Genomic DNA, 26,692 nt, shown 5'->3' with positions numbered 1-26,692 from the left:
TAATATTTGCAGCTGGCCTTGCAAAGCTTTGACACTGTCCAGAAGCTGCTTAAGGTAAGACAAGCCTTGAGTTTCAGCCTTATCTTCTTTTCTGCCATGTTGAGGAAAGATTAATATACCTCAGTCTTTATTTTCAAAGAGGTCAGAAATTATTCTTGTTTCTCTCCTCCCTGGATATCTCAGCTTCTCTAGATATACTTTGTAGGTTTTTACGATTGAAACCTTCGTAACTATTGATTTCTAGCTTAGCTAAGTTACCAGTGTTTCCTGGAGCTTACAGTCCCACAGCCTGTTCAGAGTAGCCACCAGCAAGCCATGTGCAGGGGCTCCCAGGTGCAACCCTCAGGCCACCCAGTGGAGAGCAATACAAGGCCACTGTGGGGTCTGTTTAAGAAGGCAGAGGGAGGAGGTTTCAGAGGCAGAGCCTCTGACCCACCCAGAGTCCATCATGAATTGATCTGTCCTTCATCAGAGGTGGGAAGTAGGGAAGGGTATCACTTGGGTTTTATATTAGCACCCCCAGCTCTGCCAGAACAAATTGACTTACTCAAATTTGTATTCTCTTCAGGCTCCATGGGGACAGGTGGGGGCTTGAATCATTTAGAAAGCTCACATTAGTGTCCTCCGGCGTCAGCAACTAGTTACGTAGCTATGATCCCAAGACCTGTGTGCACATGACACCCCACACCGCAAGGAGCCTGTGTCCCCAACCCTGACCTCCTTAGGGAATACAACTTAGTCTCTGTTTTCAGGAAATGGGGCTTTGATTCTATTCTGTTATCTGTAGCCATTCACCTGGATTGTACCTGGAGTATTGATGGGTGGAGAGAAGAGAAAATCAGAAAAGGCCAGGTAGGGGCGCTTGCTAGTTGTTCATCTGTTTGTCCTGTTTCTGTAGCAGGACATGGTCCTGCTGAACTGGCTTCCAGCTGTGCTTCCTCTTCCCAGTGCTGGGATAGACCCAGCCCGGGGGAGGGGCGGCGGGGGTGGGGGTGAGGAGGGTTCCCTAGTTTGGATTTACAAAATCAAGATCTTAAGTTTACACAGTGCTTAGCAATATGCTTTTACACCTGCACACGTTGATTCCTAATCCTGTATTAGAACTTGTAGTGGGTTTCTGTAGAAAATTGTTAACAGGTAAATCCAAAATTGCACCTGTATTTTGAACACTTTTAGTAGTTACACTGAACTCTGTATGTAGTCTCTAACTGAAGAGTAAATGTGAAACTTAATACCCAAAAAAGTATTGATTAGGATTAGATGCAGCTGAAAATAGTTAGTAAAAACAGTGATAGCACAGACAATATAGGAGTTTTCTCTTTCACATGCAGCAAGTCTGGTGGACCAGGCCAGGGCTGGCCTGGTGCGCCAGTGTCAGAACCCAGGCTCCTTCCTTGTTTTGTATGCCCTTCGTTTCCAAGGTAACCTCTTAGTCTAGGACAGGAGCTGAAGCTCCAGCCATCATATCTAGTCCTTGTCATCAGTAACAGGAGATCATTACTCCTCTCTCCACAGGTACTTATTTGACTTGCACACTCTGCCTTTTTATCCTATTGCAAGGACATGGCATAATACCATACTTTATTGAAAGGAAAGCTTAAAAACATAGTGAGCTAAAAATTGTATTATGTTTATGGAATAATGGGATATAAGGGTTGTTTGGGGAGTGAGAAATGAGATTTATTCTACATGGTCAATGGGGCAAAGCTTAAGCCCCTCTAATGGAAATTAAGGGTTCAGTATAAGAAAGAACATTCTAGCAATTAGAGCTCACTGGCACAGGAAGTGCAGCTTTCCCAGCTGGGGGGTTCCTGGTCACTGACGGTCCAGAGCCGGCTGGATGCCATCCACAGAGTGTGTTAGCAGACATCGACGAGTCAGATACCCAGCACTGGATCCTGTTGACGACTCTTCAAAATAAAGGTTTAATGACTGGAATGTGATTTTAGATCTTAATAGGCACGTTCTGTCTTCCTGTCTGCTTGTCACTGTGTTTGGCCGTGACTTCGGCTGTGGCACATTGGTGCTATACATGAAGTCAGTCTACCTCCTTTGTCTTTCCTGTGTTTTCTGTTTGATTTACTTTCTCTTATGATATATAATTTTAAACAGGCTCCGCAAAGGAATAAATATCCTTATCTCAACCCCTGGGCGTCTGGTGGATCACATAAAATCCACAAAGAACATTCATTTCAGACGGATGCAGTGGCTGATTTTGGATGAGGCAGATAGGTGAGTCTCCTCTGGGAAGTGTGGAGGGGAAGCTGTTTCTGCTCTCCTGCAGGCAGCCGCTGGCCTGGTATCACATGCACTCTCACATGGATTAAATTCCTCTCTTATGATCACAGAATCCTGGACTTGGGTTTTGAAAAGGATGTCACAGTGATACTCAATGCTGTAAATGCCCAGTGCCAGAAGCGACAGAACGTCTTACTGTCCGCCACGCTCTCAGAAGGTGCATTGAAAAAGAGCTGGGGTCCTGGGGGGCCCAGGGAGGACTGGTTGTTTGCTGGCACTGATGCCCAAGCTCAGAGACAGGGGAGGAATGTCCCAAGAGTACCACTTCCAGACCATTCTGTATTCCCCACCACTTCCAGGTATCCAGGGCCTAGGGCAGGGGAGTAAGGGCAGGTCCCACCCAGCTCCAGGGTCATTGCAGGTGGGAAGGAGGAGAGAAGGCTGCCCACCGCTGGCCTATGATCTCCCAGAGTTTCACTGAAGTTGCAACCAGAGGGAGCAGGGCCTCTGTTCTAAAAAATGGTGGTGTGCATGCTAGGCGGGTGCTCTGCCCGAGTGGCACCCCAGTCTTCCAGGTGTGGCTTTTAATGTAATCCTCCTACTTCTTTCTCCCACCCTCATGGGGTGGAAATTCTTAGCTCTTCTGCAGATGGGAGAGCTAAGGCTTGGAAACATGGGACCACTCCAGCAGGCTCACCTGCATAGGGAGGCCACAGCCCTGCTTCCCTGGTCACAGTTTGCTGAGCCAGGCGCCACTCCTGTGACCCCTCAGCACTGCTCCAAGGGTGTGCTGAGGAATGTCACTCCACAAAAAAAGCATCCTGTGGTCCAGTAAATAAGTTTAGGAAATGACCACCAGCTCCCCTCCTGGGAGACTCATGGTGCAAACACACTAGAGGCCTGAGAAGGCCTGTGGCCAGGGAGTCCGTGGCACTGCTTTGATCTAAAACTTACTTGACCCAAGAACCTTGGGTGGCAGTGGAGTGGATGCAGACATCCTTTGGTACCTTCTGGATGATCTCTTGGGGAGAGTTCAGAACATACAGACAGGTGTGGGCATTGGGCTGTGGACTGCCCCACCAAAGTGGCATTAGGACAGATCAGTGCTGGGATGTCAATCTACTTATTTTTATGGTTCTGGAGATTGAAAACAGGGGTGCTCTATCACTGAGCCACATTTATTTATTTTTGAGGTAGGATAATGCTTAGTTACTTAGGGCCTTGCTAAGGCTGGTCTTGAATTTGTGATCCTCCTGCCTCAGCCTCCTGAGTTGCTGGGATTTGGTGGGTGTTTGGGGGTATGAATGTATGAACCATTTCTGTTGTCCTCCTCACTTTTTGTCCAAGGTGTAGCACGGCTAGCTGATATCAGTTTGCACAATCCAGTCAGTATTTCTGTTCTGGACAAAAGTCATGACCAGTCTAACCCAAAGGACCAAGTGACCCAGGAAGTCACTCCTCCCCAAGCTGCTGACCAGCTGGGTGGCTTTGCCATACCAGAGAGTCTCGACCAGCATGTGGCACTGGTGCCCAGCAAACTGCGGCTTGTGTGCCTCGCAGCCTTCCTCCTCCAGAAGGGCAAGGTACGACTGGCCAGACTTGGCCCTGTGGGGAAGGGACACTGTTTGGTTTGCGCCAGGCATTGAGAGTAGTGGGTTGAGGAGACACACGTGCATGCGCGCACGCAGAAAGCAGACCTTGATACATCTCCTTTCAATCAGAGGTTCCAGGGTGGTGGTAAGGAGCTGCAGGTAGCGGTAGTCATGGTGTTCAGGTTGAAATCTGAGTACCTTCCCAGATTAAGTGTGGGAAGGCCATGGCCACATCAAAGACGCGCAGGAGCTGCTGCTCCTGGGCCTTGGTGCTGGTGCCGTTCACCCATCAGCTTCAGGTGCTGGCTCGCCCTGCGCTGTGAGAAGGGGAGATTGCAGGACTTGGGATGAGGCTTCAGATTTATTTGTGCATAGAGGACCGCAGTGGGTAGTATTGCATGTGATGAGCACTGAGCAAAGAAAGGCCGGAGATGGGGGTCAGCTGCACCATTAAAGTGCATTTCTTTTCTGTTTGAGGTCAGAGCTGTGTCATTTTCCTTCCCTGTGTTCTTCATAGAGTGGAGTATCAATTTTTTCTCTTGAGTAATTGAAAGCTCTGTCACCAAGTCGGGGCCGGCATGATCCTGTACTTTAGAAGAGCTCATTTGATCCCAAACACCTTAAAAACTGTGCTTCTCCCCATGGTTCTGACACAGCTGGAGCAGGACCAGAAGGTGATCGTCTTCTTCTCGAGCTGCGAGCTGGTGGAGTTCCACTACCACCTCTTCCTGCAGACCCTGATGAACCGCCTGCGGGCCCCAGCCCCTGGGCAGCTGCCCTCTGCCTCACCGCAACTGGCATTCCTACGGCTGCACGGCAACATGGCGCAGGAGGTGAGCACCCGGCCCACAGCAGACTGCAGAAAATAGGGGCCCACCAAGTGGGCGTGGGCGAGGGTCCCGTGGTTCTGCTTGCTCTTGCTCTGAAAGCCCACTCCTTCCACCTGAGAGCTTCCCGGCCCAGCTTGGCCCACGTCTACCCCAGCCAGCTGTTACAGCAACAGAGTGCCACTAAGTAGCTGGCACCAGGGAAGGGTTTTGCCTTTTTAGTACCCAGTGTGTAATTAGGGCTTGATGTCTTCAAATTAAGAGCATTAATGGAGCTAAACTGTGGATCCCATATGGCACTGCTGAGCACGGCTGCTGCCATTGTCAACAAGACGCAGCGCCGCACGCTGGACGCTGGGATGGGAGGGTCCAGCGCACCACAGGGCTCCAGCCGTTCTTCTCAGAGAGTAGGACTCATGCTCGTGAGGAAGAGTGCCCTGTCTTCCTGGTCTCAGATGCTTAGTCCTACATGTCAGGAGGTCAGGGCAGTGTAGGGGAGAGGCGTGCTCGCTGGAGGTGGGGAGGGGAGGACAAGTGGGCCTGGAAGAGGGGCCATCTTGTCCTCGAGGTGGGAGCAAGGTTACCTGGAGCATAGGAGGTAAGAAAGGGAGGAGGGAAACCACAACACACCACAGTGTCGGGGCTTAGTGGTTGGGCCCCCATGGGAAGCCCTGGGCTCACTGACACCCCTCACCACCACCGCCAAACCAGAGCAGCTCATAGCACTCTGAGGCGTGAATGGCCTGACGAGATCTTAAACAAGGCCATTCCTTCTTTGTCCTGTTTGTTTTCATAGCTCAGGAAATGGAGGCTCAAAACAGTGGCCTTATTCAAGGTCACTGGTGGACTCAGCTTATTTGCCACCAGATTACATAGAGGTCCCTCAATTTCCAGCCTTTGTGAGTTTTATTAGCCGTTGATTTTTATCTTCCGCTGAGTGGAGGCTGTTGGTTCCGTTAGTCTGAGGGGCTGTGGATGCGCCTGGTGACCTCTGGGTATTGGTGGCGCAGGCTTCCATAATGGGGTGGCACCAGCATGGCGCGCGCCCTGGGCCCCCCAGAGGTAGAGTGCTGTGTTCTGGTCCTGTTCTATCTTTGGCCGCCTGTGGGACCTCAGGTCCTCCCTTTGCCTGTGGCGCTGTCTGTGAGCTGGGGACGCAGGAGCACTGCACAAGTCCCTCTTGGCGCGCTTGGGCTCACAGGGCCACCCTTGCATTGTTCTTTTTCAGGAGTAGTTTGGCCTTTTATGCAGCTTAAGAACTGTCAACCTTTTACTGATGTTATGATATTATGGATTTGGCCTTCATAGCCTCCCATGGCTAGCTGGAGGGCAGGAGGTGGGGACCCTGCCTCCCATTTTAAATAGTCCCTGTTCCCTCTTCCTGGCCCCTGCCCCTGAGCAGTCTCCCTGAGTGCTTGACGTCCCAGACGAGTCTGTGAGCGCCAGTGGGGAGCACCTGCTGGGAGGAGAGGCTGCGTGGGGCTGCTGCCAACACCAGGCCCAGGGTTCGTCCCTTCCCCAGCCTAAGTACGTCTGTCCCGTCTTCAAGACGTTTCTCTGGCTTTCAGGAAATTTGCTGAATTTGAGGCTACAACGTAATCAGTAAAAGTCATGCTTATAGAGACTGCCACACAGTGGGCTGGACCGTGACCTGCCATGTGAAGGTCTGAGCAGCAACCCTCCAACACAGCCTGTTCACACATGGCGTGGCCTTTCCGTGTGTGCCCCTCAGGCAGGTTTCACAACCTCTCGCTGCCTCCATTGTCCGTCTGGAGAGGGAGTGAGGCTCGGCCTTCACAGGGTTGTCATCAGCATGGGTGAAGGATGTGCCCCAGTTGTGGGCTTCCTGAGGTGTGCTGTCACTAACTCCCACTCTGATACCAGGTCTTGGAGTTCAGCTGGATGTCTTCCTTTTTCCTGCTAAACCTCTCTGTGCCTACAAGTAGAGTAGTAGGAAGGCAGGAATTCACAGAAGTCGTAGCTTTCCTTGGTGGCATTAGCTTGGTGTCATGAGGCCCTTTGTTCTTTGTTTTGCAGGAGAGAACATCGGTGTTCCAGGAATTCTCACGTTCCAGAACGGGCATCCTCCTCTGCACGGTACGTAGCGCTCTGCGCTCGCGTGGGGCTCGTCTGGGCTGGGGCCGTGGCCAGCTCCTCGGGGGCAGTGACGTGGCTGCTCTCCTACACCTCTAGTTGCCTCTGTGCAGGAGATTTAGCGACTTGCTCACTAATAGTGGCAGCTGTTAGTCTGAGAATGTGTGAATTGTGGTGATTTCTATCCACCAAAAACTTGTAAATTACAGCTATCGGGAGTCATTAGAGCTGAGAAAGTCTTTCCGCAGCAGAAGTGACTGCTCACCTCTGCTCACCTTTTTAAAGGAGATAGATGCTCTTGGACAGCTCCGTTTGCAGTTGTCCAGAACCGGCATTCGCCTGTGATCTTCAGGAACAGGTGACCGGGCCTCAGTGGGCCCTCCACACAGCATGGGCTTTTTTAATCTCTTGTGCTCTCAAGATTGAGAACCACACCTTGAATGATCCCTCCTCTCCGGGGACTCGCTTGACCATGATGTCACTCTCTCCCAAGAGGAGATGCCTTCTCTGCTCATGCCACATTGGATGACATAACATGACCCTGTGTGGTTGCGTGGGAGTCCCGCGTGTGCATTGAGGAAGTGCAGCGTGCATGCGGGGTGTGCCGCGAGCGCGGCCTGGAGGAGAGTAGCCTGGAGCCGCTCCCCTTGCTCAGCAAAGCACTTGCTTTTTTAGGAGCTCCTGCTGCGTGTTCAATTTTGAGGGTGTGAGAGACTGTGTTCTTTTTAAGCTTGGGCAAGTGCAGCTTTGTCTGTGTGAGTTTGTTGTGTTTGTTTAACAGAAGCTCTTCCTGGAGACTGCTTGGCGCAGTGCTGTTCTCACACAGGCATGGCAGAGGCTTGCCTGTGTGCGGCACTCAGAGCTGAGAAGCTTCTAGAATGTGTGCCTCCTGGGAGGCCAGCTGTGTCTGTCCTTCAGCCAGCTCCCCAGGCAGATACCTGCATTTGTTCCTAAACCAGCGTTAGGCTGGGGTGTGGTTCGGTGCTAGAGCACCTGCTTGTTCAAGGTCCCGGGTTCCATCCCAGTACCATAATCAACAAAGGAATAGACCATCTTGAAATATCTAAAGATCCAGTCCAAATGGTCTGTTGATAAGGACACTGGGAATCCATGTCATGCAGCAGTGGTATTGTCCCAGGGCCTGGCCCCGAGTTACCTCACCTGCCTCGCCTCTTTTTCTCTACCCCCCAGCCCAACCTGCCCCTCTTTAAATTCCTTGAATGTGCCTTGAGAAGTGTTAGGTACTTTTCCTTTTGCCTCCAGTACCCAGACTGACTGGTCTGAGCCTGATATGGGTCGGAGCCTGTGTTTCACCACCTCAGGAGGAGGAGCCCCGGGTGCCCTGGCTGTCCCAGGGCCTCCCATGCCTGCTCACTTCTCTTCCACATGTGGCTGGGTGTTGCCAGGTCACGGGCTCCATGAAGACATGCAGTGCATTCTCCTTCATCCCGGAGTCACCCACAGAGCAGGCACTGCCTATGGTTGGCTGGTGGATGGGTGGGGCCAGGAGCTCGTGTCAAGGACCACCAGTGCATGCCGCTGTCTAAACAGGCACACTTGGCCACAGCACGCTCCTGCTGTCCGCTTGCTGGTGTGTGAGGCTGAGTGGTACAGGTAGTTTCTCTGGGAGCAGTAGGAACCTTGCTGGGGGGATGTAGGTGGGGTGTGTACAGAGCATTTTCTCCTGGTCCATTAAGTTCCTGGATTGTCCTGGGGACATTGTTGAGGCTCCCAGTACACGAAAGCATCATGCTTTAGGGAAATGGGCGAGTACAGGTCTCAAAGCTGTTTTTTTAGTAGCCCTAGGTGGAAAGCAGACCATTCTTTCTGAAATGTCATTTCTCACTAGGTCAAAGCATATGATCACTTTTCCTGTTCTTTCTGGCTGCTACCTGTAGTCAAGTGATATCAGCCAGACAAAGAGCACAAGCCCTAGCCCCTTGCCAGCCTGGTGACGAGTGCACAGCCAACTGCCTGCCCACAGCCTGATTTCCTAAAGTCTGTGGTTGAGGTCCCCGGCTTCCTGGTCACTTCCAGTGCCACACCTTCCACCACAGCCTGCGCTGCCCCTGGCCCTGCAGAGGTGACCGGAGAGTGCCGAGCCGGGTGAGCCCAGGTGCTGGTGCTGGTGCTGGTGCTGGTGCAGGTGCACTCTTACTCCGTGTTCCTGCCACTCCTGCTGTGTCTGTTGGCTTTCCTTTGACACTTCTGTGTTGGAGAACCACAGGGTACGTGAGACACACACGCCATGCTAGATCGTCTTGGGGTGGGGCGGCACTGTCACTCTGCATCCTTTAGGCAGCCTGTTGCTTGCCAGGCTATCTGAAGGCTCCCCAGGAACCTCCTCGGTGCTAATGAGGAACGAGGCTGCGTCAGGATGAGGCAGATGGAGAACTGGCTTTGTCTGATAAAGGGGACTCATGTTGTTAATTATTGCATCGGGATTTTCTCTCCTTCATACTGTACCGTTGGCCATTTTAATATATCATCCCAATACCTTTTAACAAGGCCAGAGAAGACAGTGTCTGCCAGTGTGGAAGTGGAGATGGAACCACACACGCTCCTTCCTTCGCCCTCTTTCCCTTACTCCTAGGAGCACTTAAGGGCGGTGAGTTGTTGGTGTTCATGATGATCACCCTAAAGCAAGGGCCTCGGGCCCCAGGCAGCCCTCCTGGGACAGGCCCAGGCCTTCGTAGCCTGACTGTTGGGAAGTGCTGGACTGTGTCCAGATGGAGCTGAGGCAGAATTGAAGTGTGGTCAGGGAAGGAGACCACTTGCCAAGAGAAGAAGCCTTCACACATTGGCAGTGTGAGAGGCCAGATTAAGAACGGGATTAGGGATAAGTAGGAAGGAGTCATTGGAAAGTTCCAGGCCTGCTTTCCCAAGTGGAACTGAGAGCAAAGAAATCAAATGTAAAACATTGAACTATCTTCAAAATAACGGCTGCTGTATAGTGAGGCACCAGCCCACGGCCAGGGAAGGAGCCTGGTCTGTGGACCACTACGCTGGGGCTTTGGCAGAGGGAAGAGTGCAGGAAAGGGGGTCTGGCTCAGACCAGGCCTTCTCTTGGCGCATTGGCTGTCCATGGTGGCCCCTGGGAAGTGGAGCACAGAGACCTCCTCCCCAGGAGGGACAGGCCTGGATTGGGCAGCTCTAGGTTGTCCAGCACGTGTGCTGCTTTCCTTCATCTCCCTCCGCCTCCTGGGCGTTTTTCCGCTTGGAACGCTGTTGTGCCTGTACCGCTCCTAATTTCCTGTCCTCCTGGGGAAGTTCCGCCCTGCCAGGCGGCCAGGAGACAAAGGAGCTGAGGTGTAGGAGTTGCGGGAGTGTCGGTGCAGCACCCCTCGCACTGTAGACTTCTTGCTCTTCTCGGGGCGTGCTTGTTGGGTACAGTGGGTCTTGCGTTCTGTTTCACTGGTGTTCACGGAGGATCATCTGGAGATGGGTCGCTGTTTACTCAGTCACACTAACTCATGTTGCCAGTTTTTTGGCGGCTCCAGCCAAGCTCTCTCGCCTCTGACAGCTCTGCACTCTCCCCTTCCTCCTCTGATTACGCAGCCCAATCTGTCACCCGGACAGCGGGGGCCTGTACCCTGCTGATGGCTTTCCACACACGGCAGTAATGACTTTTGGCAGGCCGGGAAGGCGTCAGAGGCGCGTTTGCTGCGTCCCTTCTCTGAGAGGCAGCAGGCCCCCTCTCCCTGTTAGTAAAAGTGCTTTGCGAGGTTCTTGGGTAAATAAATGAGTCATTTTAATCCAACTGACAGCCTGGCACCTGAGCAGGCTGCCTTCCATCTGTACTCCTGGGTCTCATGGAGGCAGCCAGTTGTCAAGCCCGGGCCCTCAAGGCCTTGCTGGTGAGTGTCTTTCAGAACTGACTTTAGCGATTCTTTTGCCCTAATTAGGTTAGAGGGATGGAGCGGGCGGCGGCTGGACTCGCATTCTGAGAGCAGGCCGCAAACCGCGGCCTTGGGAGTCTCCAGCAATCTTTGGTTCCTGTTGATCTGGGGCTGCTGGCTGGAGCATCTGGGAAGATGGAGCATCTCCTGCTCTCCGAGGTCCCTGCCCAGGACTCTGGGTGGGTTCTGATGGGGGAAAAGAGTGCAAAGGGGCTTGGGTTGCCACTGCCTAATCCCCACCGTCTTCCTTCCTGACAGGAGGCAGGACACACGTGCACAGGGTTGAGGTCCACACATACACTGTCTGATGAGCTCTCCACGGCAGCCTCATGAGACAGAGAGGGCTGTGCTGTAGCCTCTGAGTGGATGGCCACTTGAGGCTCAGCTGACTTGACCCTGCTAAGCCAGTGGCCATCCTCCCTGTTCTGGACCACATGACCATCCTCCTCAGCTCCTCCTCACTCTCGTAGCCACGGCTGGGCATGTTCGAAAGAAGCACTCACGGCAGTGTTGGCTCAGATCTGGGCAAGAGCCCAGGCAGTGGGCAGCGCCACCCATGCCAGCAGCAGGACCCAGGAAGGCAGTGTCAGCCAGTGGTGCAGGGCTGGACCCCACCTTCAAGCAGGCTGCCGCACCCCCCACCACTCGCCTGTCAGTGTGTAGGCCCAGGGAACTTCCCGCGGGTCGTGGCTGGCTTTGTTTTATCTGAGTTTCCTGATGGAAGTACTGAACCATCGAGCGTGAAATGTTTTACAAGGCCTATCTGTAGAGCTCAGGAGCCCCTTGCCAGCAGAGCACTTAATAAGAGAAGTCGTTTCCTAACAGGAGCTTTGCAGGTGGGAGAGTCCGTTAGCTTTCCTGAAGCCATCGACTGTTGGTGTAGCCAAGCCGGTCCTCTCCTCTTAGGTGGAAACACTCAGAACATCCTCTCTCGGGGCACTTGTGCCATCTGAAGACACTGCGGGTGGTTGACACACCTGTGTGCCAGCCTCTGCTTGCACACTTAACAGGCGCAGCCTAGCACACTCCAAGGGAACTAGGAGTTCTCAGAGCGAGTAGAGAAGGTGGTCTCTGAGGTACCTCCGGGTGAGTGGTACAGGACAACGCCTCATTGAGTCCCCCCTCACTCTGGGCGCACAGCAAGCCTGGTCTTACAGGATCTTGGCATGGGATTACTTTTCACATAAGCCATGTATATCATCTGAATCCTGGTGATTCTTAAAAGTGGTGGAGAGCCTGTTCCTTACTGAAGGGTTTCCCAGCTGTGCAGTGGAGGGGAGGGGTGGTAGAAAGCCATCCTTTGTGCCATCAGGGCCACTATTGGTGCAGACAAGGAGCGTCAGTGGAAGCCGGAGCCCTCAGCGGATGTATCTTACGAAGCCGTGTTCCCAGGTCTCCATGTTCCACCTCCCATTCCTTAGTCATTGCAAAGAAGAAAGGTCCCCTCGCAGTGTCAGAGCCAGGGCACTGCTCACTGCAGGTCCTTGCCTGCCCAGGTCAGACCACCCTGACGCCTCCCGTAAGGGGTCCTGGGACACACACCACCCTCAAGTCGTGTCCTACCAGCGTGTGGTGTTCCTCGAGACAGCCACACTCTTGAGAAGCCAAACTGACAAATGTCTAAAGGAGTCAGTGCAAGGCAGGGGTGCTGTGGTGAAATCTGGGGGACGCCACCGGGGTCCGGGCTGTGTGTATTTGTGTGAGGTCCTAGGACTGAACCAAGGGTGCTTAACCACTGAGCCACATCCCCAGCCCTTTTTACTTTGAGACAGTGTCTCACTAAGTTGCCCAGGCTGGCCTTGAACTTGCAGTCCTCCTCCCTTGGCCTCCCCAGTTGCTGGGTTCCAGGCACGTGCCGCCACACCCAGCTGTGTGATCTGCTACACGCTCCTGGATGGGCTGTTCACGAGGAGGTGGTTTTGTTCAGTGTTGGATTTCCTAAAGCGTGCTGATGTAGTGGTTATGTGGCGTGTCCTTTCACTTAGGAGATGCCCAGTGAGTCTCCAGGGCTGAAAGGTGGTAGCAGTGTGTGGGGGAGGAGGAGGTGCTGACCAGCAGCAGCTGCTGGCTCTGACCATGCCACCGAGGCCCACTGGGCCAGTCTTCAGCTCACCTGGGCTCTGATTTTCTGAATCAGAATTTTGGGAGAAATGATAGCCAAACCAAGGGAAACGCAAAGAGAAAGGTGAAATCACCTTGTCGCCTTGGATCCCCCGGTCCAGAGATGACCCCAGCTGGCCGCTGTGCCCGCCAACACCACCCGTGCCTGCTTGAGCCATCTGTCCGTCTGTCTCTGGTGGTTTGGTTTTTCTTGCTCCTTTCTTCCCCCAATGCTGGTTGAAGGCATCAGGTGGTAGGTTCTTGGAGTCCTCCGCGGTTGAATTTGGCCAAGAGTGCCCCTGGGGGTGGTTCAGTGTCGTCCTCCCTGTTGCTGGAGTTGGACCTGGACTCTGAGGTCTGGGTGTCAGTTCTGCCGTTGGTCCCTTTGAAGAGAAACAGTGCAGGCAACGCTGCTCACTGCTGCCCGAGAGCTGCTTCTCCAGCTGCTCCTAGCGGCTCCACTTGCTTCTTAATTAGGCCGCACGTTCTCAAGTCCAAGTTCACTGAAGGAGCCAGTTTGGCTTCCACCTGTGCCTCCTCCCCTGTCCTCTTCCTGTCCTATGGCTGTTTCCGTAAGCTTTGGGGGTTTTCCTGGAATGTAAGCAGGTGTGTGGGTGTCCCCCAGTTTCTAATGTGGGAGTGCACCCAGCCCACTCAGCACGTCCTGGAGCATGTCCAAACCAGTGTCCTGAAGGCGCTCTTTCTAGTCCACTACATGGAGCGCAGCCGTCTCACGCAGCCCGTCTCCTCGCACTGCGGGAGGAAAAGCCTTGTGTGTGTGTAATTTTGTGTTCTTGCCGTTGTACCCTTCTAGAATTGAGATGGTTCTGGACTGCAGGGCAAGTGCAGGGCAGTGTGCATGGGATTTTTGAATTACCAAATTCCCCACCGCAGGGCTTGGTACCATTTTGCATTCCCACCGTCTGTGGGCATGGGGGACACGGTGTCTTTTTTAATGGTGGAATGTGGCCTAATCTAACATGGCCTTGGAGAAGTCCCCCCTCTTCTTAGCTTGGACATGTTACTTCACCTCTCTAACTTTGGTTGCCTCATCTGCCAAATGGGGATGTAGTTGTTTTAAAGAGCTGTTTTGAGGGTTCATCGAAATAATGCAGGTAAACCAGTGCTCAACCCAGTGCCTGGTGTGTAGTAAGTGCTCAGTAAATGTCAAGTGAAAATGTTCCTGTTAGACCAAAGGGGATGCTGAGTGAAGATTATTGATAGACTGGGAGCGTCCGTTTTCCAGGTCCTCACCAGCAAGAGACTTAGAGAGAACAGAGAGTTTTTGCTCTCTGGGCAGTGACCAGTTAAAAAGAAAAAATAAAGTCTCAGTTGTTTTTGGTCTTGGCTGTCTGGTTTAGCCTTTGAAGTGATCAGCAGTCATGGCCTGCCTTCTGACTTAGCGCTCAGAAAGGACAGCGGCATGCTCCACCCTTACTGCCCTTGAGCTTGACAGGAACACTTGGCAGCTTGCAACACCTCCCCCACCCCTGTGAGTCCCTTGAGGAGGGGCATTCCAGCAGCCTTACTGCTGGCCACTGGCGTTGCTGGGAGGGTGGGTGGGGCAACAGTCCATGGACACTTGCTTCATGGGCAGCTATTCAGATGGAAGGTGCAGTCCTTTAGCAACTTGAGTTATTAAAGGGTTCTGTTGAACTTGCCACAAAGATTTTTTTTTAGCCACAGAGGGATGTGAGTGGGTTCCTGATCTACTGAAGGTGTGTCTTGAGTTGTGTGTGGGCAGGTTGTGGGGTGAATGAACGTTCAAGGTGTATCCATGACCCCCAGAAAGTCAATAGACTCCTTCTAAACATGCTCTTTTTTTCTCTTAAAGGATGTTGCAGCTCGTGGCTTAGATCTCCCACAAGTCACATGGATTGTTCAGGTAATTTTTTAGTAGTTCAGGTGTGAACTTGAGGCTGGAATGTATGATTATGAGCAGATGCATTGGTCTTAAGTAGAATAATTATATCACCCTCTTGGGTGTTGCCCTGGTAACCAGGCAGCAGTCAGCCCTGTCTGCACAAGTCTTCTGCTATCTTTCCTTAACCCATCCCACCTCCCTGCTGTAGCAGAACAGCCAGGAGGGAGGTGGCAGCCTTGCTTCTGGACTGGTGTCACACACCAAAGTTTCAACAGTCTGAAAATCACAGGAATTATCTGAGCTCTTGGGAGGCCTCATTGTGTCCAGAAGGAGATGGCCCAGCTGTCCTGAGAACCATGTCCATGTGCATTGGCCTGCAGGGAACAATTAAGTCCCTGACTCCATCTTATACACACCCCTAGCCAGAGATGCTTTGCCAGTGGGTGCAGATGTCAGCGCTGGAGTCCGGTGGGTTTGCTTCCTGTTGTTCTTGGTTAGTGTGCAGAATGGTGTCTTCAAGCCCTTCTGTATGTGGTCAGAGGACACTGGCCTGTTTACAAGAATCAGGGTTTGTTCACATTTTAGTGGAACTGCATGCCTGTGTCTGGCTGGGGAACCTGATCTGCTCGTAACAGGATCACTTGGGGACTAGCGACGTTGTGTCTTCTTTCCTGCTGGCCAGAGTGAATGAAAAATGAGAGGAGAGGATAATTTTAATGTGCTGGAGGTCAGACACAAAATTGATCATGGAGGGTAGTGTACTGTTAATATTGATTAGTTTAACGTCCCTGGCCTCCTGTACAGTGGGCTCACATTGGCCCTCTGATCTGTGGTTCATGTAGCAGCAGAGAGAAAAGGAAACAGTGACTCTGGTCATTTACCTTTAATGATGACAGTTACTGCCGTCAATGACAAACACACTGTGCCAGGGTGCTGCCGAGTTGGCGTGGCTCTTACTCCTGTGTCAGGAACGCTCCCCTGGAGCAGAAGCTTGGCTGGCCCCCCTGCAGGGGACTGAGGCCCGCTCCTGGGGCCAGCAGTAGAGGTGGACTCTGCCGGCACCATGGCCAGCCCCCTTCCTGTCCATGCCTCCTGGCGTCCTCTGCTGCCTTATCCCTGCTGCTGCCTCCTGAGGAGGGGGCCAAGAAGCCTACCCCATGTGCTGCACGTGCAGCTTGCACATCCCCTCAGGGAAAAGATGCAAGAGGAAAATGAAGAGACCCATGGAGAGGGGAGATTAGAAAGGAGGCACTGGGATGAGTGATGTCTCGTTCATCTGGAACCTGGCCACCGCTCGCTTGGCGTGTCGGAGCCTGTTACTTCAGTGAGGCCAGGAGTGTCACCCTAACAACCACAGGGAGTGACTTCTCCCTGTGGTTGTTAGGGTGACCATAGCACCGGGGTCTAATTCTTGGGCTACCTGCGGCAGGAGTGGGGGTTTGCATTTGTAATTATCGGCAGTCCCTTGATCTGTGAACACCTTTGTTTCTGTTGCCCTGTTCAGTACAGCGCCCCGTCTTCACCTGCAGAGTACATCCACCGGATTGGAAGAACCGCCCGGATTGGCTGCCACGGGAGCAGCCTGCTCATCTTGGCTCCTTCGGAGGCAGAATATGTCAACTCGTTGGCTGCTCACAAAATCAAGTGAGTCAGAAGCCCGCATGGGCTTCGGCTGATCTCACCTAATTAACTTCCTGTCGCCTTTTACAGTGCATGGCCCTTGTAAGCTGCCGAAGAGCCATTAACCCTTGTGATCCCTAAATGAGTCCCAGTATAGCCAGTGGCAAAAACTAGAGCCCTTAATGCCATCAGCACCTGACAGTTCCCATTGTGCTGCCAGCGGAGTCAGGATCCGTGGCACTTGGCTTCTCCTGAATACCGAGGCCGTGTTGGTGTCTCTGACTCTGGGTGAGCATGCACAGTCTTCCAGCCAGCTCCTCAGGCCCTTCCTATTCCCAGTCTTCATTTCCTGTAGTTAATGTTTATAACTTCAAAACAATAAGCTTCTTACCTACAGGTGACCCTGGGGGATATTTGGAGGCAGTTGAAAGGGCTCTGACTGCATGTCCACGGCCAGGATTTCCCAGCCACCACCTCAGTGTAGCAGTCAGACAGCAGACCTCAGGCCTGGGAGGGTACGGGAGCCCTCAGAAGCGACTCACTGGGCCACACACGGATATGTTGTGTCTTCCATGAAATCCTGGCACCTGCAGCAGCAATTCAGTGACGAGCTCCTAAAGGTGTGCTGTTTTCAACACAGATCTCCTTTGAAGGATTTCTTGTGCCCCAACACAGCACAGTGATGTTTAAAGGTATTTTTGGAAGCACAGAAAGAGCCCTGTGTCTGCCCGAATGGCAGTTGCGACTCTCAGAGCAGCACTGAGGTCGGGGCTGTTCTGGGCACGTCTCAGCTGTGCTCCTGGCTGCCACGGCTGGTTTCCTATAGTTTCTGTGCCCAGCCCGAGGTTTTATGTAAAACAACAAATAAAACTATGTGACATTTTCCCCTCTAAAGTACAGAGCTGGGAAAATGACTGTACTATACATCAGAACTAAACTGTTCAAGCAGACCGGGGACCAGGTCTGATTGCTGGCCGCCCCCAGGCCAGGGCTGCATGTGTGTCCCAGCAGTTTCCCCCATGCTCTCAGCCTGCAGAGCCCTGTAGGCCAGTAAGACTTTCAAAAGCCTTTTAAGGCTGTTAGTGTGGGCTGAGGCTTGTTCTCAAAACATACCTGCCTCCTTTGGTGATCAGGGATGAGTAGTGACCTGATCCTGAGGTTAATTTCAGATGGGCCAAAATAAAGACTTTGGGTTTTTCTCTTCCTAACTTGTTCTTTTCCCGATATGATCTGTCATTGAAGGAGTGGTTTTTTGTTTTAGGAAGGTGTGCATGGTTTTGTTATGAGAGAAATTGCATGTCAGGCTGGGGATGTGGCTCAAGTGGTAGCACGCTCGTCTGGCATGCGTGCGGCCCGGGTTCGATCCTCAGCACCACATACAAACAAAGCTGTTGTATGTGTCCGCCAAGAACTAAAAAATAAAAAATTTTTTTTTAAAAAGTAACAATTAAAAAAAAAAAGAAATTGCATGTCAGTCAGTTGATGGCACCTCAGGCAGAGGCGCTTGGGAAGTCTTGGCTGGGTTGAGACGGAGCCAGGTCCTCTTCTTCCACACCTGCAGTTCCCATTTCCTGTCCCTCTCTGGTTCCTGGTTTGTGTGTCTCTGTGCCCATTCATGTCAGCCTAGTCTCCTTGGGAAGCAGGGCCACAGTTGTAGACCACATGGCTGCCCAGGGCCTGAGCGAGCAGCATGGTTCTTTTGTGGTCCTTTTTTTAAAAAAGATTAATAAATAAACACATTCATGTCTATTGCTATCAAGGGTTCAGATGTAAATCTAAAGCTGGAAAGGGAGAGCAGTGTTAGCCAGGCAGGAGTTATGGGGGCCGGTACGATCAAGACGGGACAAGTGCAAGCCCCTCAGTGCTGTTGTCTGGAAAGCAGACCGCCAGCCTCAGTGCGAGACTGCACCAGCTCACTGGGCATGCAGAGCCAGGGCGGGGCCGGGCCCGGGCCCTGGGAAGGGTGCCTTGTGCTTCCCAAAGGGGGAGCCAGGGTTTCCAGGGCCACGTGGAACTTCTCAAGGAGGCTGGGTTGGCTAGCCAGTCGGTGGAGTCGCACGCCTGTCTTTACTCCTGCTTGAGGGAAAGCTGCACACTGCCTGTCTACAGGTAAACTGTGTCTTTGATTTAATACAAGATAAAATAAAACCTAGTGAGAACTGGTTGCAGAGTGCAGTGGGAAGGTGCAGACTGGAACATTTCTGGAATCCAAAAGGCATACTCTAAAGATTAAAAGAAGGTGCAGGAGGAGGAAGCGTTTTGTGCCTGAGCACACAGGAGCCAGGCGGCAGGACGCCGGGTGGCTGATAAATTGCAGAGAAGATGCAGGAAGGCAGGCAGAGGCTCTTGGCAGCAAGGGCATCACAACAAATTGCTGCCTGCCTTCATGTACCGGTGCTGTAGAGCGCATCCTGACAATTAAGTTTAGCAGACCAGGCAAGAGACAGGTGCCCTGGGTCACTGCTGCCATGCCTGTGTGCCCAGAACTCTGCCTCTGTGTCCTTTCGACTTCTGTGTTCACTAGCTCCCTAACTTTCCCTGCTTCCCCTTTAAATGTGTTGATAATGAAAGTCATGACTTCATTAAAATGAAAATTCTGCATCAAACTGTGTATATCTTAGATCAGGCATAAGACAGACCCTGGATTTATTTATTTTTCCATCTCTCCCCCTGGCAAGGTGGGTGATTCAGATCTGTTGATAGGACCATAAATAATCACTGTAGATCTGCTTTGTTCCTCAGAAGCAGCGATTTCTTAGAAATACAGGAAGAAGGCCCTTTGAAACTGGAAATCACTCCAGTTCCTTCTCGGTTCCTGAGTGCCTAGGGCAGTGCTCTTGGTCCTCCAGGTGCCCGGGCCATGCCCAGGCCGGGGGGAAACACTGGTGCGTTGAGCGTGTGGCCTGGCTGTGGCTTGTTTCACTGTGTGTGTCCCTGGCTGTGGGGGCGTCATTCTTCCTTCCTTTCCCCCCATTTCAAGGTTTCACTCCAAGTTCTTAGGTTCTTTCCCATTTGTACCCTGCCCCCCAAGAAGAAAGGTGCTGAAGAGAGCCAGGTGAGCTGGAGCAGGATGTGACAGGGCTGTTGGCACCTTGAGGCTCCCAGGAGGAATGGGAGCAGCCCCAGGTGTTGTGCCCCCCTCTGCCTCCTGCCTTGACTCTGGCCACTGCCAGGGCCTCTCCTCTGTGGAGCGGGGACTGGGGTGGGCGCTGGGGAGCCAGTGGCAGTCTCAGTAGTGGTGTTTTCATGGCCTTGTGGGGGGACCTGTGGGGAAGGGGAGGACAGTCCCCTACTGTGGCAGAGGCTGCTGCTCGTGCTGCAGTGTGCTGGTACATTAAAAAGACCACGACGGATCATTTATCTTTTTATCTGTTTTCTCATCCAGAATTGCTTGTTCCCTTTCCCTTCTCCCTGGAAGTAGCATTTCAGAGTTCAGGTGGCCCTCTCTGACTGTGGGCCTGTGTGTGCGCCCTGCTCAGGGCAGGGGCCTTGGGCTCACAGGTGCAGTGTGGGCTTTCCAAACTTGTCTCTTGTTCTGCTCGACTTTTGTTCACAAAGGAAGCCGGTTCTGGTTTTAGCAATTTGTGCGTAGGTCTTTGGCCCTTACCCTGAACATGTAAGCGATGGAATAGTGGCAGTTCTCCATGGCAGGAGCAGAGAGCAGAGGTGCTGAGCCCAGGGGCTGGGCCACTGACACCTGTCACTGGAGTGTCCCCAGCATGGAGGGCCTTTGCCTGCCCGCTGTGCCTGTCTTCTCCTTCCTCCTTTCACATTCTCCAGGATGTTTATTTCATCATCTGCTCAAGTCGGGGTAGGACTTCAACAAACAAGCCTACTTGTGTGGCATTCAAGATTTATTAAGAAATGATGGCGCTGTCCCTTTGAAGGGGATTGTAGATGTGCACTGTCTTCCATTCAGAGAGGAGGGCAGTTGCTGGACATTCCAAGAGCTGCAGTGTCATGGGGGTCCTCTTGGGCATGGATTAGCTTGAAGATGGACCGGTTTTATGCATTGGGCTTGGAGTGTTTTTGAAAAAGTAGAGTGTTTACTTTGATGTGTGTTTCCTTTTACAGCATTTCTGAAGTTAAGATGGAAGATATTTTGTCCATTCTGGCAAAGGATGATTGTTTTAAAGGAAGAAAAAGAAACCACGTGAGTCTTGTTGATTGTGCTTGTTGCTGGCCGCTAAGGCTCGTATCTGGCCCTGGGGTGGTGGAGACCTTATGTGGGAGGTGCCAGTTTTCTTCTGTTAAGCAGAACTCACATCTCAAGGATCATGACCATCAGAGGAGGCCAAGTCTCAGATGTGTCTCTTCCTCCTCTGAGCTGGATGTGTGCGCTGGTCCTGCCCAGCTAATGGGCTTCAGTCTGTTCAGTCCGGGTGGCAGCAGGCTCCCCAGAAAGATCTGGGCCTGAGCCAGTCCGGGGCAGCGTCACAGCTTAGCCCTGGGGGTCCCTCTCTGGGTCATTAGAGTGATTTAACTAAATGCTCCTGCCCTGGACAGCGAGGCAGGAGGAAGGCATCTATCTGCCTCACACATGCTGCTTCACCTGGTTTGTAACGCATGGTGCCGCCACACAGGAAGAAGACCCAGTTTCCGTGTGGTTCTGGGTGGAGGCTGTGAGTCGTTTCAGTGGCCCTGAGCACCCTGCACAGCTGCCTGTCAGGCCCACCCACCCTCCAGTCCCCTGTCCCCTCCAGCCTTCACTCAGTGTGCCCTTACCCACACATGTGGGTAGTGTCACTGGGTGTGAGTCTGTCACATTTCTTGACTGTTTTGCATTTGGCTTCTTATGCCTGAGGATGGAGTAGACAGTCAGTCTGCAGTGTGTCTTCAGTGGATCAGACACACTCGAGACAGGGACTGGCCCCGACTGGTCCTGGCCTGAGTTATAAGTTGACCTGATCAGAGGAGAGGAGAAGGTCACAAGGTTTGCTGCTGGAGTGTGTGTCTGGGACCTGGGAATGTGCCAAGCTGTTACCTCACAGGATCCCATTTAGTCCTCCTAGCAGCCCCGTGAGGTCACCATTGCCCCAGCTGACAGTGAGGAGATCGAGACTTGGGCGAGGAGCTTTCATGAGGGCAGAATGGCACTCACCAATCCTTCTGGGACTCAAAACCAGGTCATTGGGATTCACAGGTGACACATTGGACTGTGCTTTGTGCCTGTGTACGCACGACCAGAAATATGAAATGGTGTTGCTTGGTTTTGTTTTGGCGGTACTAGGGATCAAACCAGGAGCCTCACATGTGCTAGGCAAGCGCTGTACTTCTGAGCTCCGTCCCGAGCCCTAAACTGCCTTTTAGATTAGTAATCTTAGCCACTTTCACAAGTGTGAAGTCTGGTCAGTAAATGGTGATCAAAAAGAACTATTATAGACATAGTTCATCAACAAGGTGTGTGAGCAGTTTTTCTCATAAAACATCCCTGCTCTACTGGACCTCAGACCATCCCTTGTCAGGAGTATGTTCATTGTTAGAATGACCAGGCACCGTGTAGATGATCATCGGTCTTACACTTTGTTCCTTGGAACTACTGCAAGTTCTCGATTAGGGTTTTTGTGGGCTTTAATGACCCACAGTGCTTCATCATGGCTGCAGTTGGCTCTGTGGGATCGGCCGGGAGCATGGGGTGCTGCAGAGCCAGCAGGGCACAGTGGTTGGGGCAAGGCCTCAGACTCCTCATCTGTCACCAGATGTGAGGCTCTGGCAGGTCCTGGACCTTGCTAAGCTGGCCCTTCCTGTGCAGAATCAGGAGACGATAGTACCCTTCTTGAAAGAGGCACAGAGGGCTGGGTGGGTACAGGGCACAGCCCAGAAAAGTCTGTCCCTTACTGCTATTAATGTTGTAGCCACCCGAGAAGGTAGCAGGTGTAAAGTTGAAGCCCAGACTCCTCAGTGACACGGGTCCCAGTGCACTACTTTTTTTTTTTTTGCTATTTCTTAATAAGTGGAACATTTGCATCTGCCTGCTCTCCAGAAATAAGAGCCAGAAGGGAAATTGCAAAATGAGAGAGTAAAAGTTGGCTCCGGCTTGACCGTACATGTCCAGTTGCAGACCCGCTTTGGTTTCAGTCTTTATCTGGGAACATAGACCTCTCTCTCTCCAGGGAATGAACATTGTGTCCGTCTGTAGAGCCTTTCCTGAAGGACACGTCCCCGAGCAGGGCACAGAGCAGCTGTGTTCCCTCTGCCCTTTCAGCAACAGCCTACGCCATTTTTTTAACATTTGCCCTTCTGTGGACTCACAGCATCAATTCTTCTCTTAAGCCTTTTCCCTGGCTGGAGGCCAGCCTCAGGGATCTCCCGAGCCTGGAAGAGCCGTTGTCGGTCTCAGGGAAGAGCATCCCGAGTCGGCAGACCTGCGTTTGAATCCTTGCTTCACAGCTGGTAGCTCTGTGGCCTGGGCATTGTGGAGAGTGGGAGTGCCCGCTCAGAGCACTGCTGTGGGGTTTAAACAGCAGGGTGGAGAGTGCTTGCAGGTTGTGGGCCTGATCTTAAGGCCAGAGCCGGTCTTAGCCCATCGTGCAAGGCCTGCCTAAGCTGGAAGTGAGCTTAGATACAACACTTTAAAGATGTGGTCTTCTTTAAAAAAAAGAGAGAGAAAAAATGTTAATAAGCAGGGTAGGAGTTTCCCTGACACTAAATAGTGAACTTAGAAAATTAAATTAATCATATGGGGTTCCAGATGTCACGCCATTAAAGAATTTGATTGTGGGACTGAGTTTAACTTATATTCAAAAAAGAAAAAAGAAAAGAAAAACTGAATCAGTTACTGACTACATAGGTCTGTATCCTGGGAAGGTGGCTTATGTGTGCAGTCAGTGTCGGAGGTGGGAAGAGCAAGGCAGACGCTGGGCACCGCCGCTCGCTCTGTTCCGCATGAGACACAGGCGCCCTGGTGCCCCTTGCTGCTGTGGCTCTGGCAGGGCACCAGAGCTCGTGTATATGGCTAGTAGTCTAGCCCCTCACATAGAGTTCGGGCCCTGGCTGCAGCACCCTCCTCTGCACCCAGCTCAACTGGAGTCCATGGTAAATGTCCCTTTGGCACATGAGTTTTTGGGCTTCTGTGAACAGAAAGCGAGTGAGTGAGGCATCTGTAAAATGTATATTTCATATTTAGGTGTATGAAATATACATAGCTTCCTCTTGGTGTGTGTGTTCACCCACCTACAAAGAGAATAAATTTGATCTTTCAACCTGACTGGGAGGCACTCAGAAGGTTCTGGGGACCGTGGGGTAAAGCTCAGCTTGGCAGGCAAGTGATTAAAACAAAATCTTGCCATTTAGTTAAAGATACTTTGGAAGTGGGCGATGTGGGCACACGCCACGGCACGTGCCTTCCCCACCACTGCCCCCCAACACTGCAGCAGACTGGTCCTGCCCAGTTACCAGGCACCTCTGCTGCTGCACTTTGGGTGTGAGATCTTCACCACCAGAGAGAGCATGCACACCCCAGCATATTTTTCTTACAAGTTTTTTGTCCTGTGAGGTGTGCCTACAGACTTACCCTGACAACAGACTGTTACAGCCTTGCGAGGTGTTAAAGTCAAATCAGAGCCCTGGCTCGGCGTTCCACTGGTCTGCTCTTTCCAAGATCTGCAGGACATTAAAGACAGAGGCAGACTGTGCGGATGGACAGTTGGACGTGTGTCTTCCTAAACTACCTGTGGGCTGCTGGTTGCAGAGTAGCGTCATTAACCAGCTCCGAGTTCCAGGGCATCTGTGTGCTAGCGGTTTTGACCCACTCTCATTATAGGTACCTGCCTGTCTTCTGGGGTGGCAGCGCCATGCAGTTCTGCCCCGTCTTCAGTTTCCACCTGGCTGCGGGCCACCCCCCCCCGCCCCCCAGACAGCTGAAAAGCCCCCATTGGTTCTCAGGAGGGCCGTCTTAGAGTATTTCTGCAGGTGGGGGTGGGGAGAGTACGACATGCTTTTTCCTAAGTATAATATGTTTTCTGTCATTAACTTTTTCGTATATTTTACTAAAACTGACCTCATCATTTCAAATATGTGAACCTAGTTTGATTGTTTTTTTCTACATATTTCACTTGTATATACACTTGTGTTATATATATATGGTGGGGTTTTTTTTTTTTGGTTGGGAAGAAAAGATGCCTCATTTTGAAACCTAAAGGGGGGAATAAGAAAAGCCCTTTGTAATATATTGCCATATTATCACTAAATCCCCTGACAGTTGTGACACAGAAGCAAGTCACCTGTCACTTAAGCTTGAGGTCTCTTTAATTTTCTCCTGGAATTCGCACCAGGCTGTCTTTAATTTGAGGCCTTTATTGGAATTCTGAACCTCCCTGCCTCCCTGGCTCTCAGATCTATTCTGAGAGCTGTTACAGAATGTATACAGTAACCAACAGAAGGGATTCGGAGCGGGCTGCGGCTCTGTTTACTTAACACTCTAGAGGGATTCTTGTGCTTATTCGGTCCTGGCTGCCCGGCTTTCAATATCGCTTTGACAACCATTCTGCCCTTCTCATTAATTTTAAACAGTTAAAACACAGGAAAAAGAGGAAAAAGTTTTCATTATTAAAGTGCTTTACTTTTTAATAACAGAGGATTCTGTCCGCCAGGGGAAAGGGCATCCTCACTAATTTCACATTCATATTAAAAAAAGGACGCGGGCAAGGTGACAGTGGTGCTGCTGAGGTGGCTTCAACGAAAGGAGGGCAGCGGGAAGAGTTTGCATTTCACATCGGTTAAGGGGGTCCTTGTTAATGACAATAGCAAATGTCCACTTTGGTAACACGGTTTCTGAGTGACTCTGCTCTTGACATCCTAGTGGATAGAACCCTTAGGGGGACCACATACGGTGGAATCAGCCAGACTGTCATCAGCCAAACAGGTCGCAGGGGTGATTTGACTACACTGAAAACATTCCAGGTTGTTAAGTCTCTATTAATACAGAGAAGAGTGTCTATCCAGAGAGAGGCTCTCACCTGTCCCCCTTGTTCTTCCTCAGTCACCCTGAAGGGTGGAAGGGAGCCAGGGGTGTCCAGGTTGGGCCCAACGCTGGCACACATACCCCATGCTCCAGAGGTGAGGGTGGCAGCCTAGGTCCATGTGGACTTTCCCCCGCGGCCTGTGTGAGGCTGGGGTGCGAGTGGGGCCACACGTGGGCACCGCTTCGTGGTGGGCATTACCTGGCCTGTGGGCCTCGAAGGCTCAGGAGGCTGTGCTCTCAAATCCCAAATGCACCTTCAGTAGGAAGCATTGTGTTTGTGTTAAGATATAGGAGACAAAATGCACTACTTTTTAGTGGAGATATTTAAAAAGTAAATCTTTTCTCTGGTATTATGAAATATGAAAAGGAAGTAATTTTACCCTTCATGACCCTTCTCCATCTGTGGGTCTGTGAGTGGAAACAGTACTACGGTGGCCCAGACTTGCTGTGAAAGCCAGGTCCGTGATGGGCTGCAGGGAACTGGCTCTAGGAACAAACAGGAAACTTCTGGGGATCCAGGGAGTATGCCCTGCAAACCCAGGATAGCAGTGACTTTAAGGCTGAATTTCAGGAGGTCACTGGAATGCCCTTAGAGAGGAATTGGTGAGTGAGAGGGAAGGGAGAAAATTTACAGAAATTTATTTGAAAACAGCTTGTATTCAGTGGTGTTTTCAATGCTAAATTGGAAAATTCCAGGGTGTCTCCAATGGTCTTTGGTTTTGAACATGAGTGATAAGAGGTCATGAGGAAAAGTAAGTAAATAAACACACAGACCCAGTCTGCCCCTCGCAAAGCCACCCGCGTCTTTGCTTGACTTCAACATCTTGATAGCTCTTTTTTCCCTAGTAATATTGAGAGGATTACCCTCGTTGGCCCCTGGGTGGTTACTGTGTGGTTTTACTGTTATTAAATCTATTATAAACTGCTTCATTATTCCTGACTTCAACTCTGTCTCTCCTTTAATCCTTCCATCACCCTCCCAGAAATCCCACGCTGCTGGCCCCCAGGAAATCCATGAGCGAGCCACAGTCTTGCAGACAGTATTTGAAGATTACGTGCACTCCAGCGAGAGGACGGTCTCCTGGGCAAAGAAAGGTCAGTGGATTTCGCAGGTGATTGTGGAGGACCAGCCCAGCAGGGTGCTGACCCAGCCTCACTCCCACCCCCGCTCGGGTGCAGAGGCACCAGCCATCGCTGCTTCCTGTGAAGCCTGCAGTCTCCGTGATTCTGCAGGCCTGGAAGCAGACATGAGGGGCTTTAGAGTGATATTAAATGTTAATTTCACCCTTCCCCATCCTGTGCACAAATGAGGCTTTACCTTGGCTTACATCAGGGCCAGAGCTTTGACCCAAGTCTACAACTTGGAACTTGGGGATCCGTTTTCCTTCTTTGAACACTAAATGGAAGAGATACGACACATCAGTTGAATTAGTAGTTGAGGTGGAAATTAGAAGTGAAGCCCCGGGCTTCAAGTGTTCAATCCAGACAGTTCCTGT

The 26,692-nt window shown here is 51.8% G+C and overlaps 1 protein-coding gene across 2 annotated transcripts in view; it reads left to right on the top strand.

Annotated features, from left to right (window-relative positions):
* Ddx31 (DEAD-box helicase 31) overlaps positions 1–26,692 on the top strand; it is a 58,414-nt gene that overhangs the window by 13,990 nt on the left and 17,732 nt on the right. For both annotated transcript variants that reach the window (XM_046451297.1, XM_046451296.2), the window contains exons 8-18: positions 13–54; positions 788–852; positions 2,113–2,232; positions 2,349–2,455; positions 3,586–3,821; positions 4,487–4,663; positions 6,695–6,754; positions 14,585–14,635; positions 16,119–16,258; positions 20,309–20,387; positions 26,180–26,291. In XM_046451297.1, the coding sequence (XP_046307253.1) occupies positions 13–54; positions 788–852; positions 2,113–2,232; positions 2,349–2,455; positions 3,586–3,821; positions 4,487–4,663; positions 6,695–6,754; positions 14,585–14,635; positions 16,119–16,258; positions 20,309–20,387; positions 26,180–26,291 (1,189 nt within the window). The remainder of the gene's footprint in view (positions 1–12; positions 55–787; positions 853–2,112; positions 2,233–2,348; positions 2,456–3,585; positions 3,822–4,486; positions 4,664–6,694; positions 6,755–14,584; positions 14,636–16,118; positions 16,259–20,308; positions 20,388–26,179; positions 26,292–26,692) is intronic.

The sequence above is a fragment of the Marmota monax genome, unplaced genomic scaffold, assembly GCF_021218885.2.
Source record: "Marmota monax isolate L192 unplaced genomic scaffold, Marmota_monax_Labrador192_F-V1.1 WCK01_AAM20220418_F8-fsc00020, whole genome shotgun sequence".
Lineage (NCBI taxonomy): Eukaryota > Metazoa > Chordata > Mammalia > Rodentia > Sciuridae > Marmota > Marmota monax.
The sequence above is the reverse complement of the archived record's forward strand: the minus strand, read 5'-3'. Positions and strand labels throughout refer to the sequence as shown.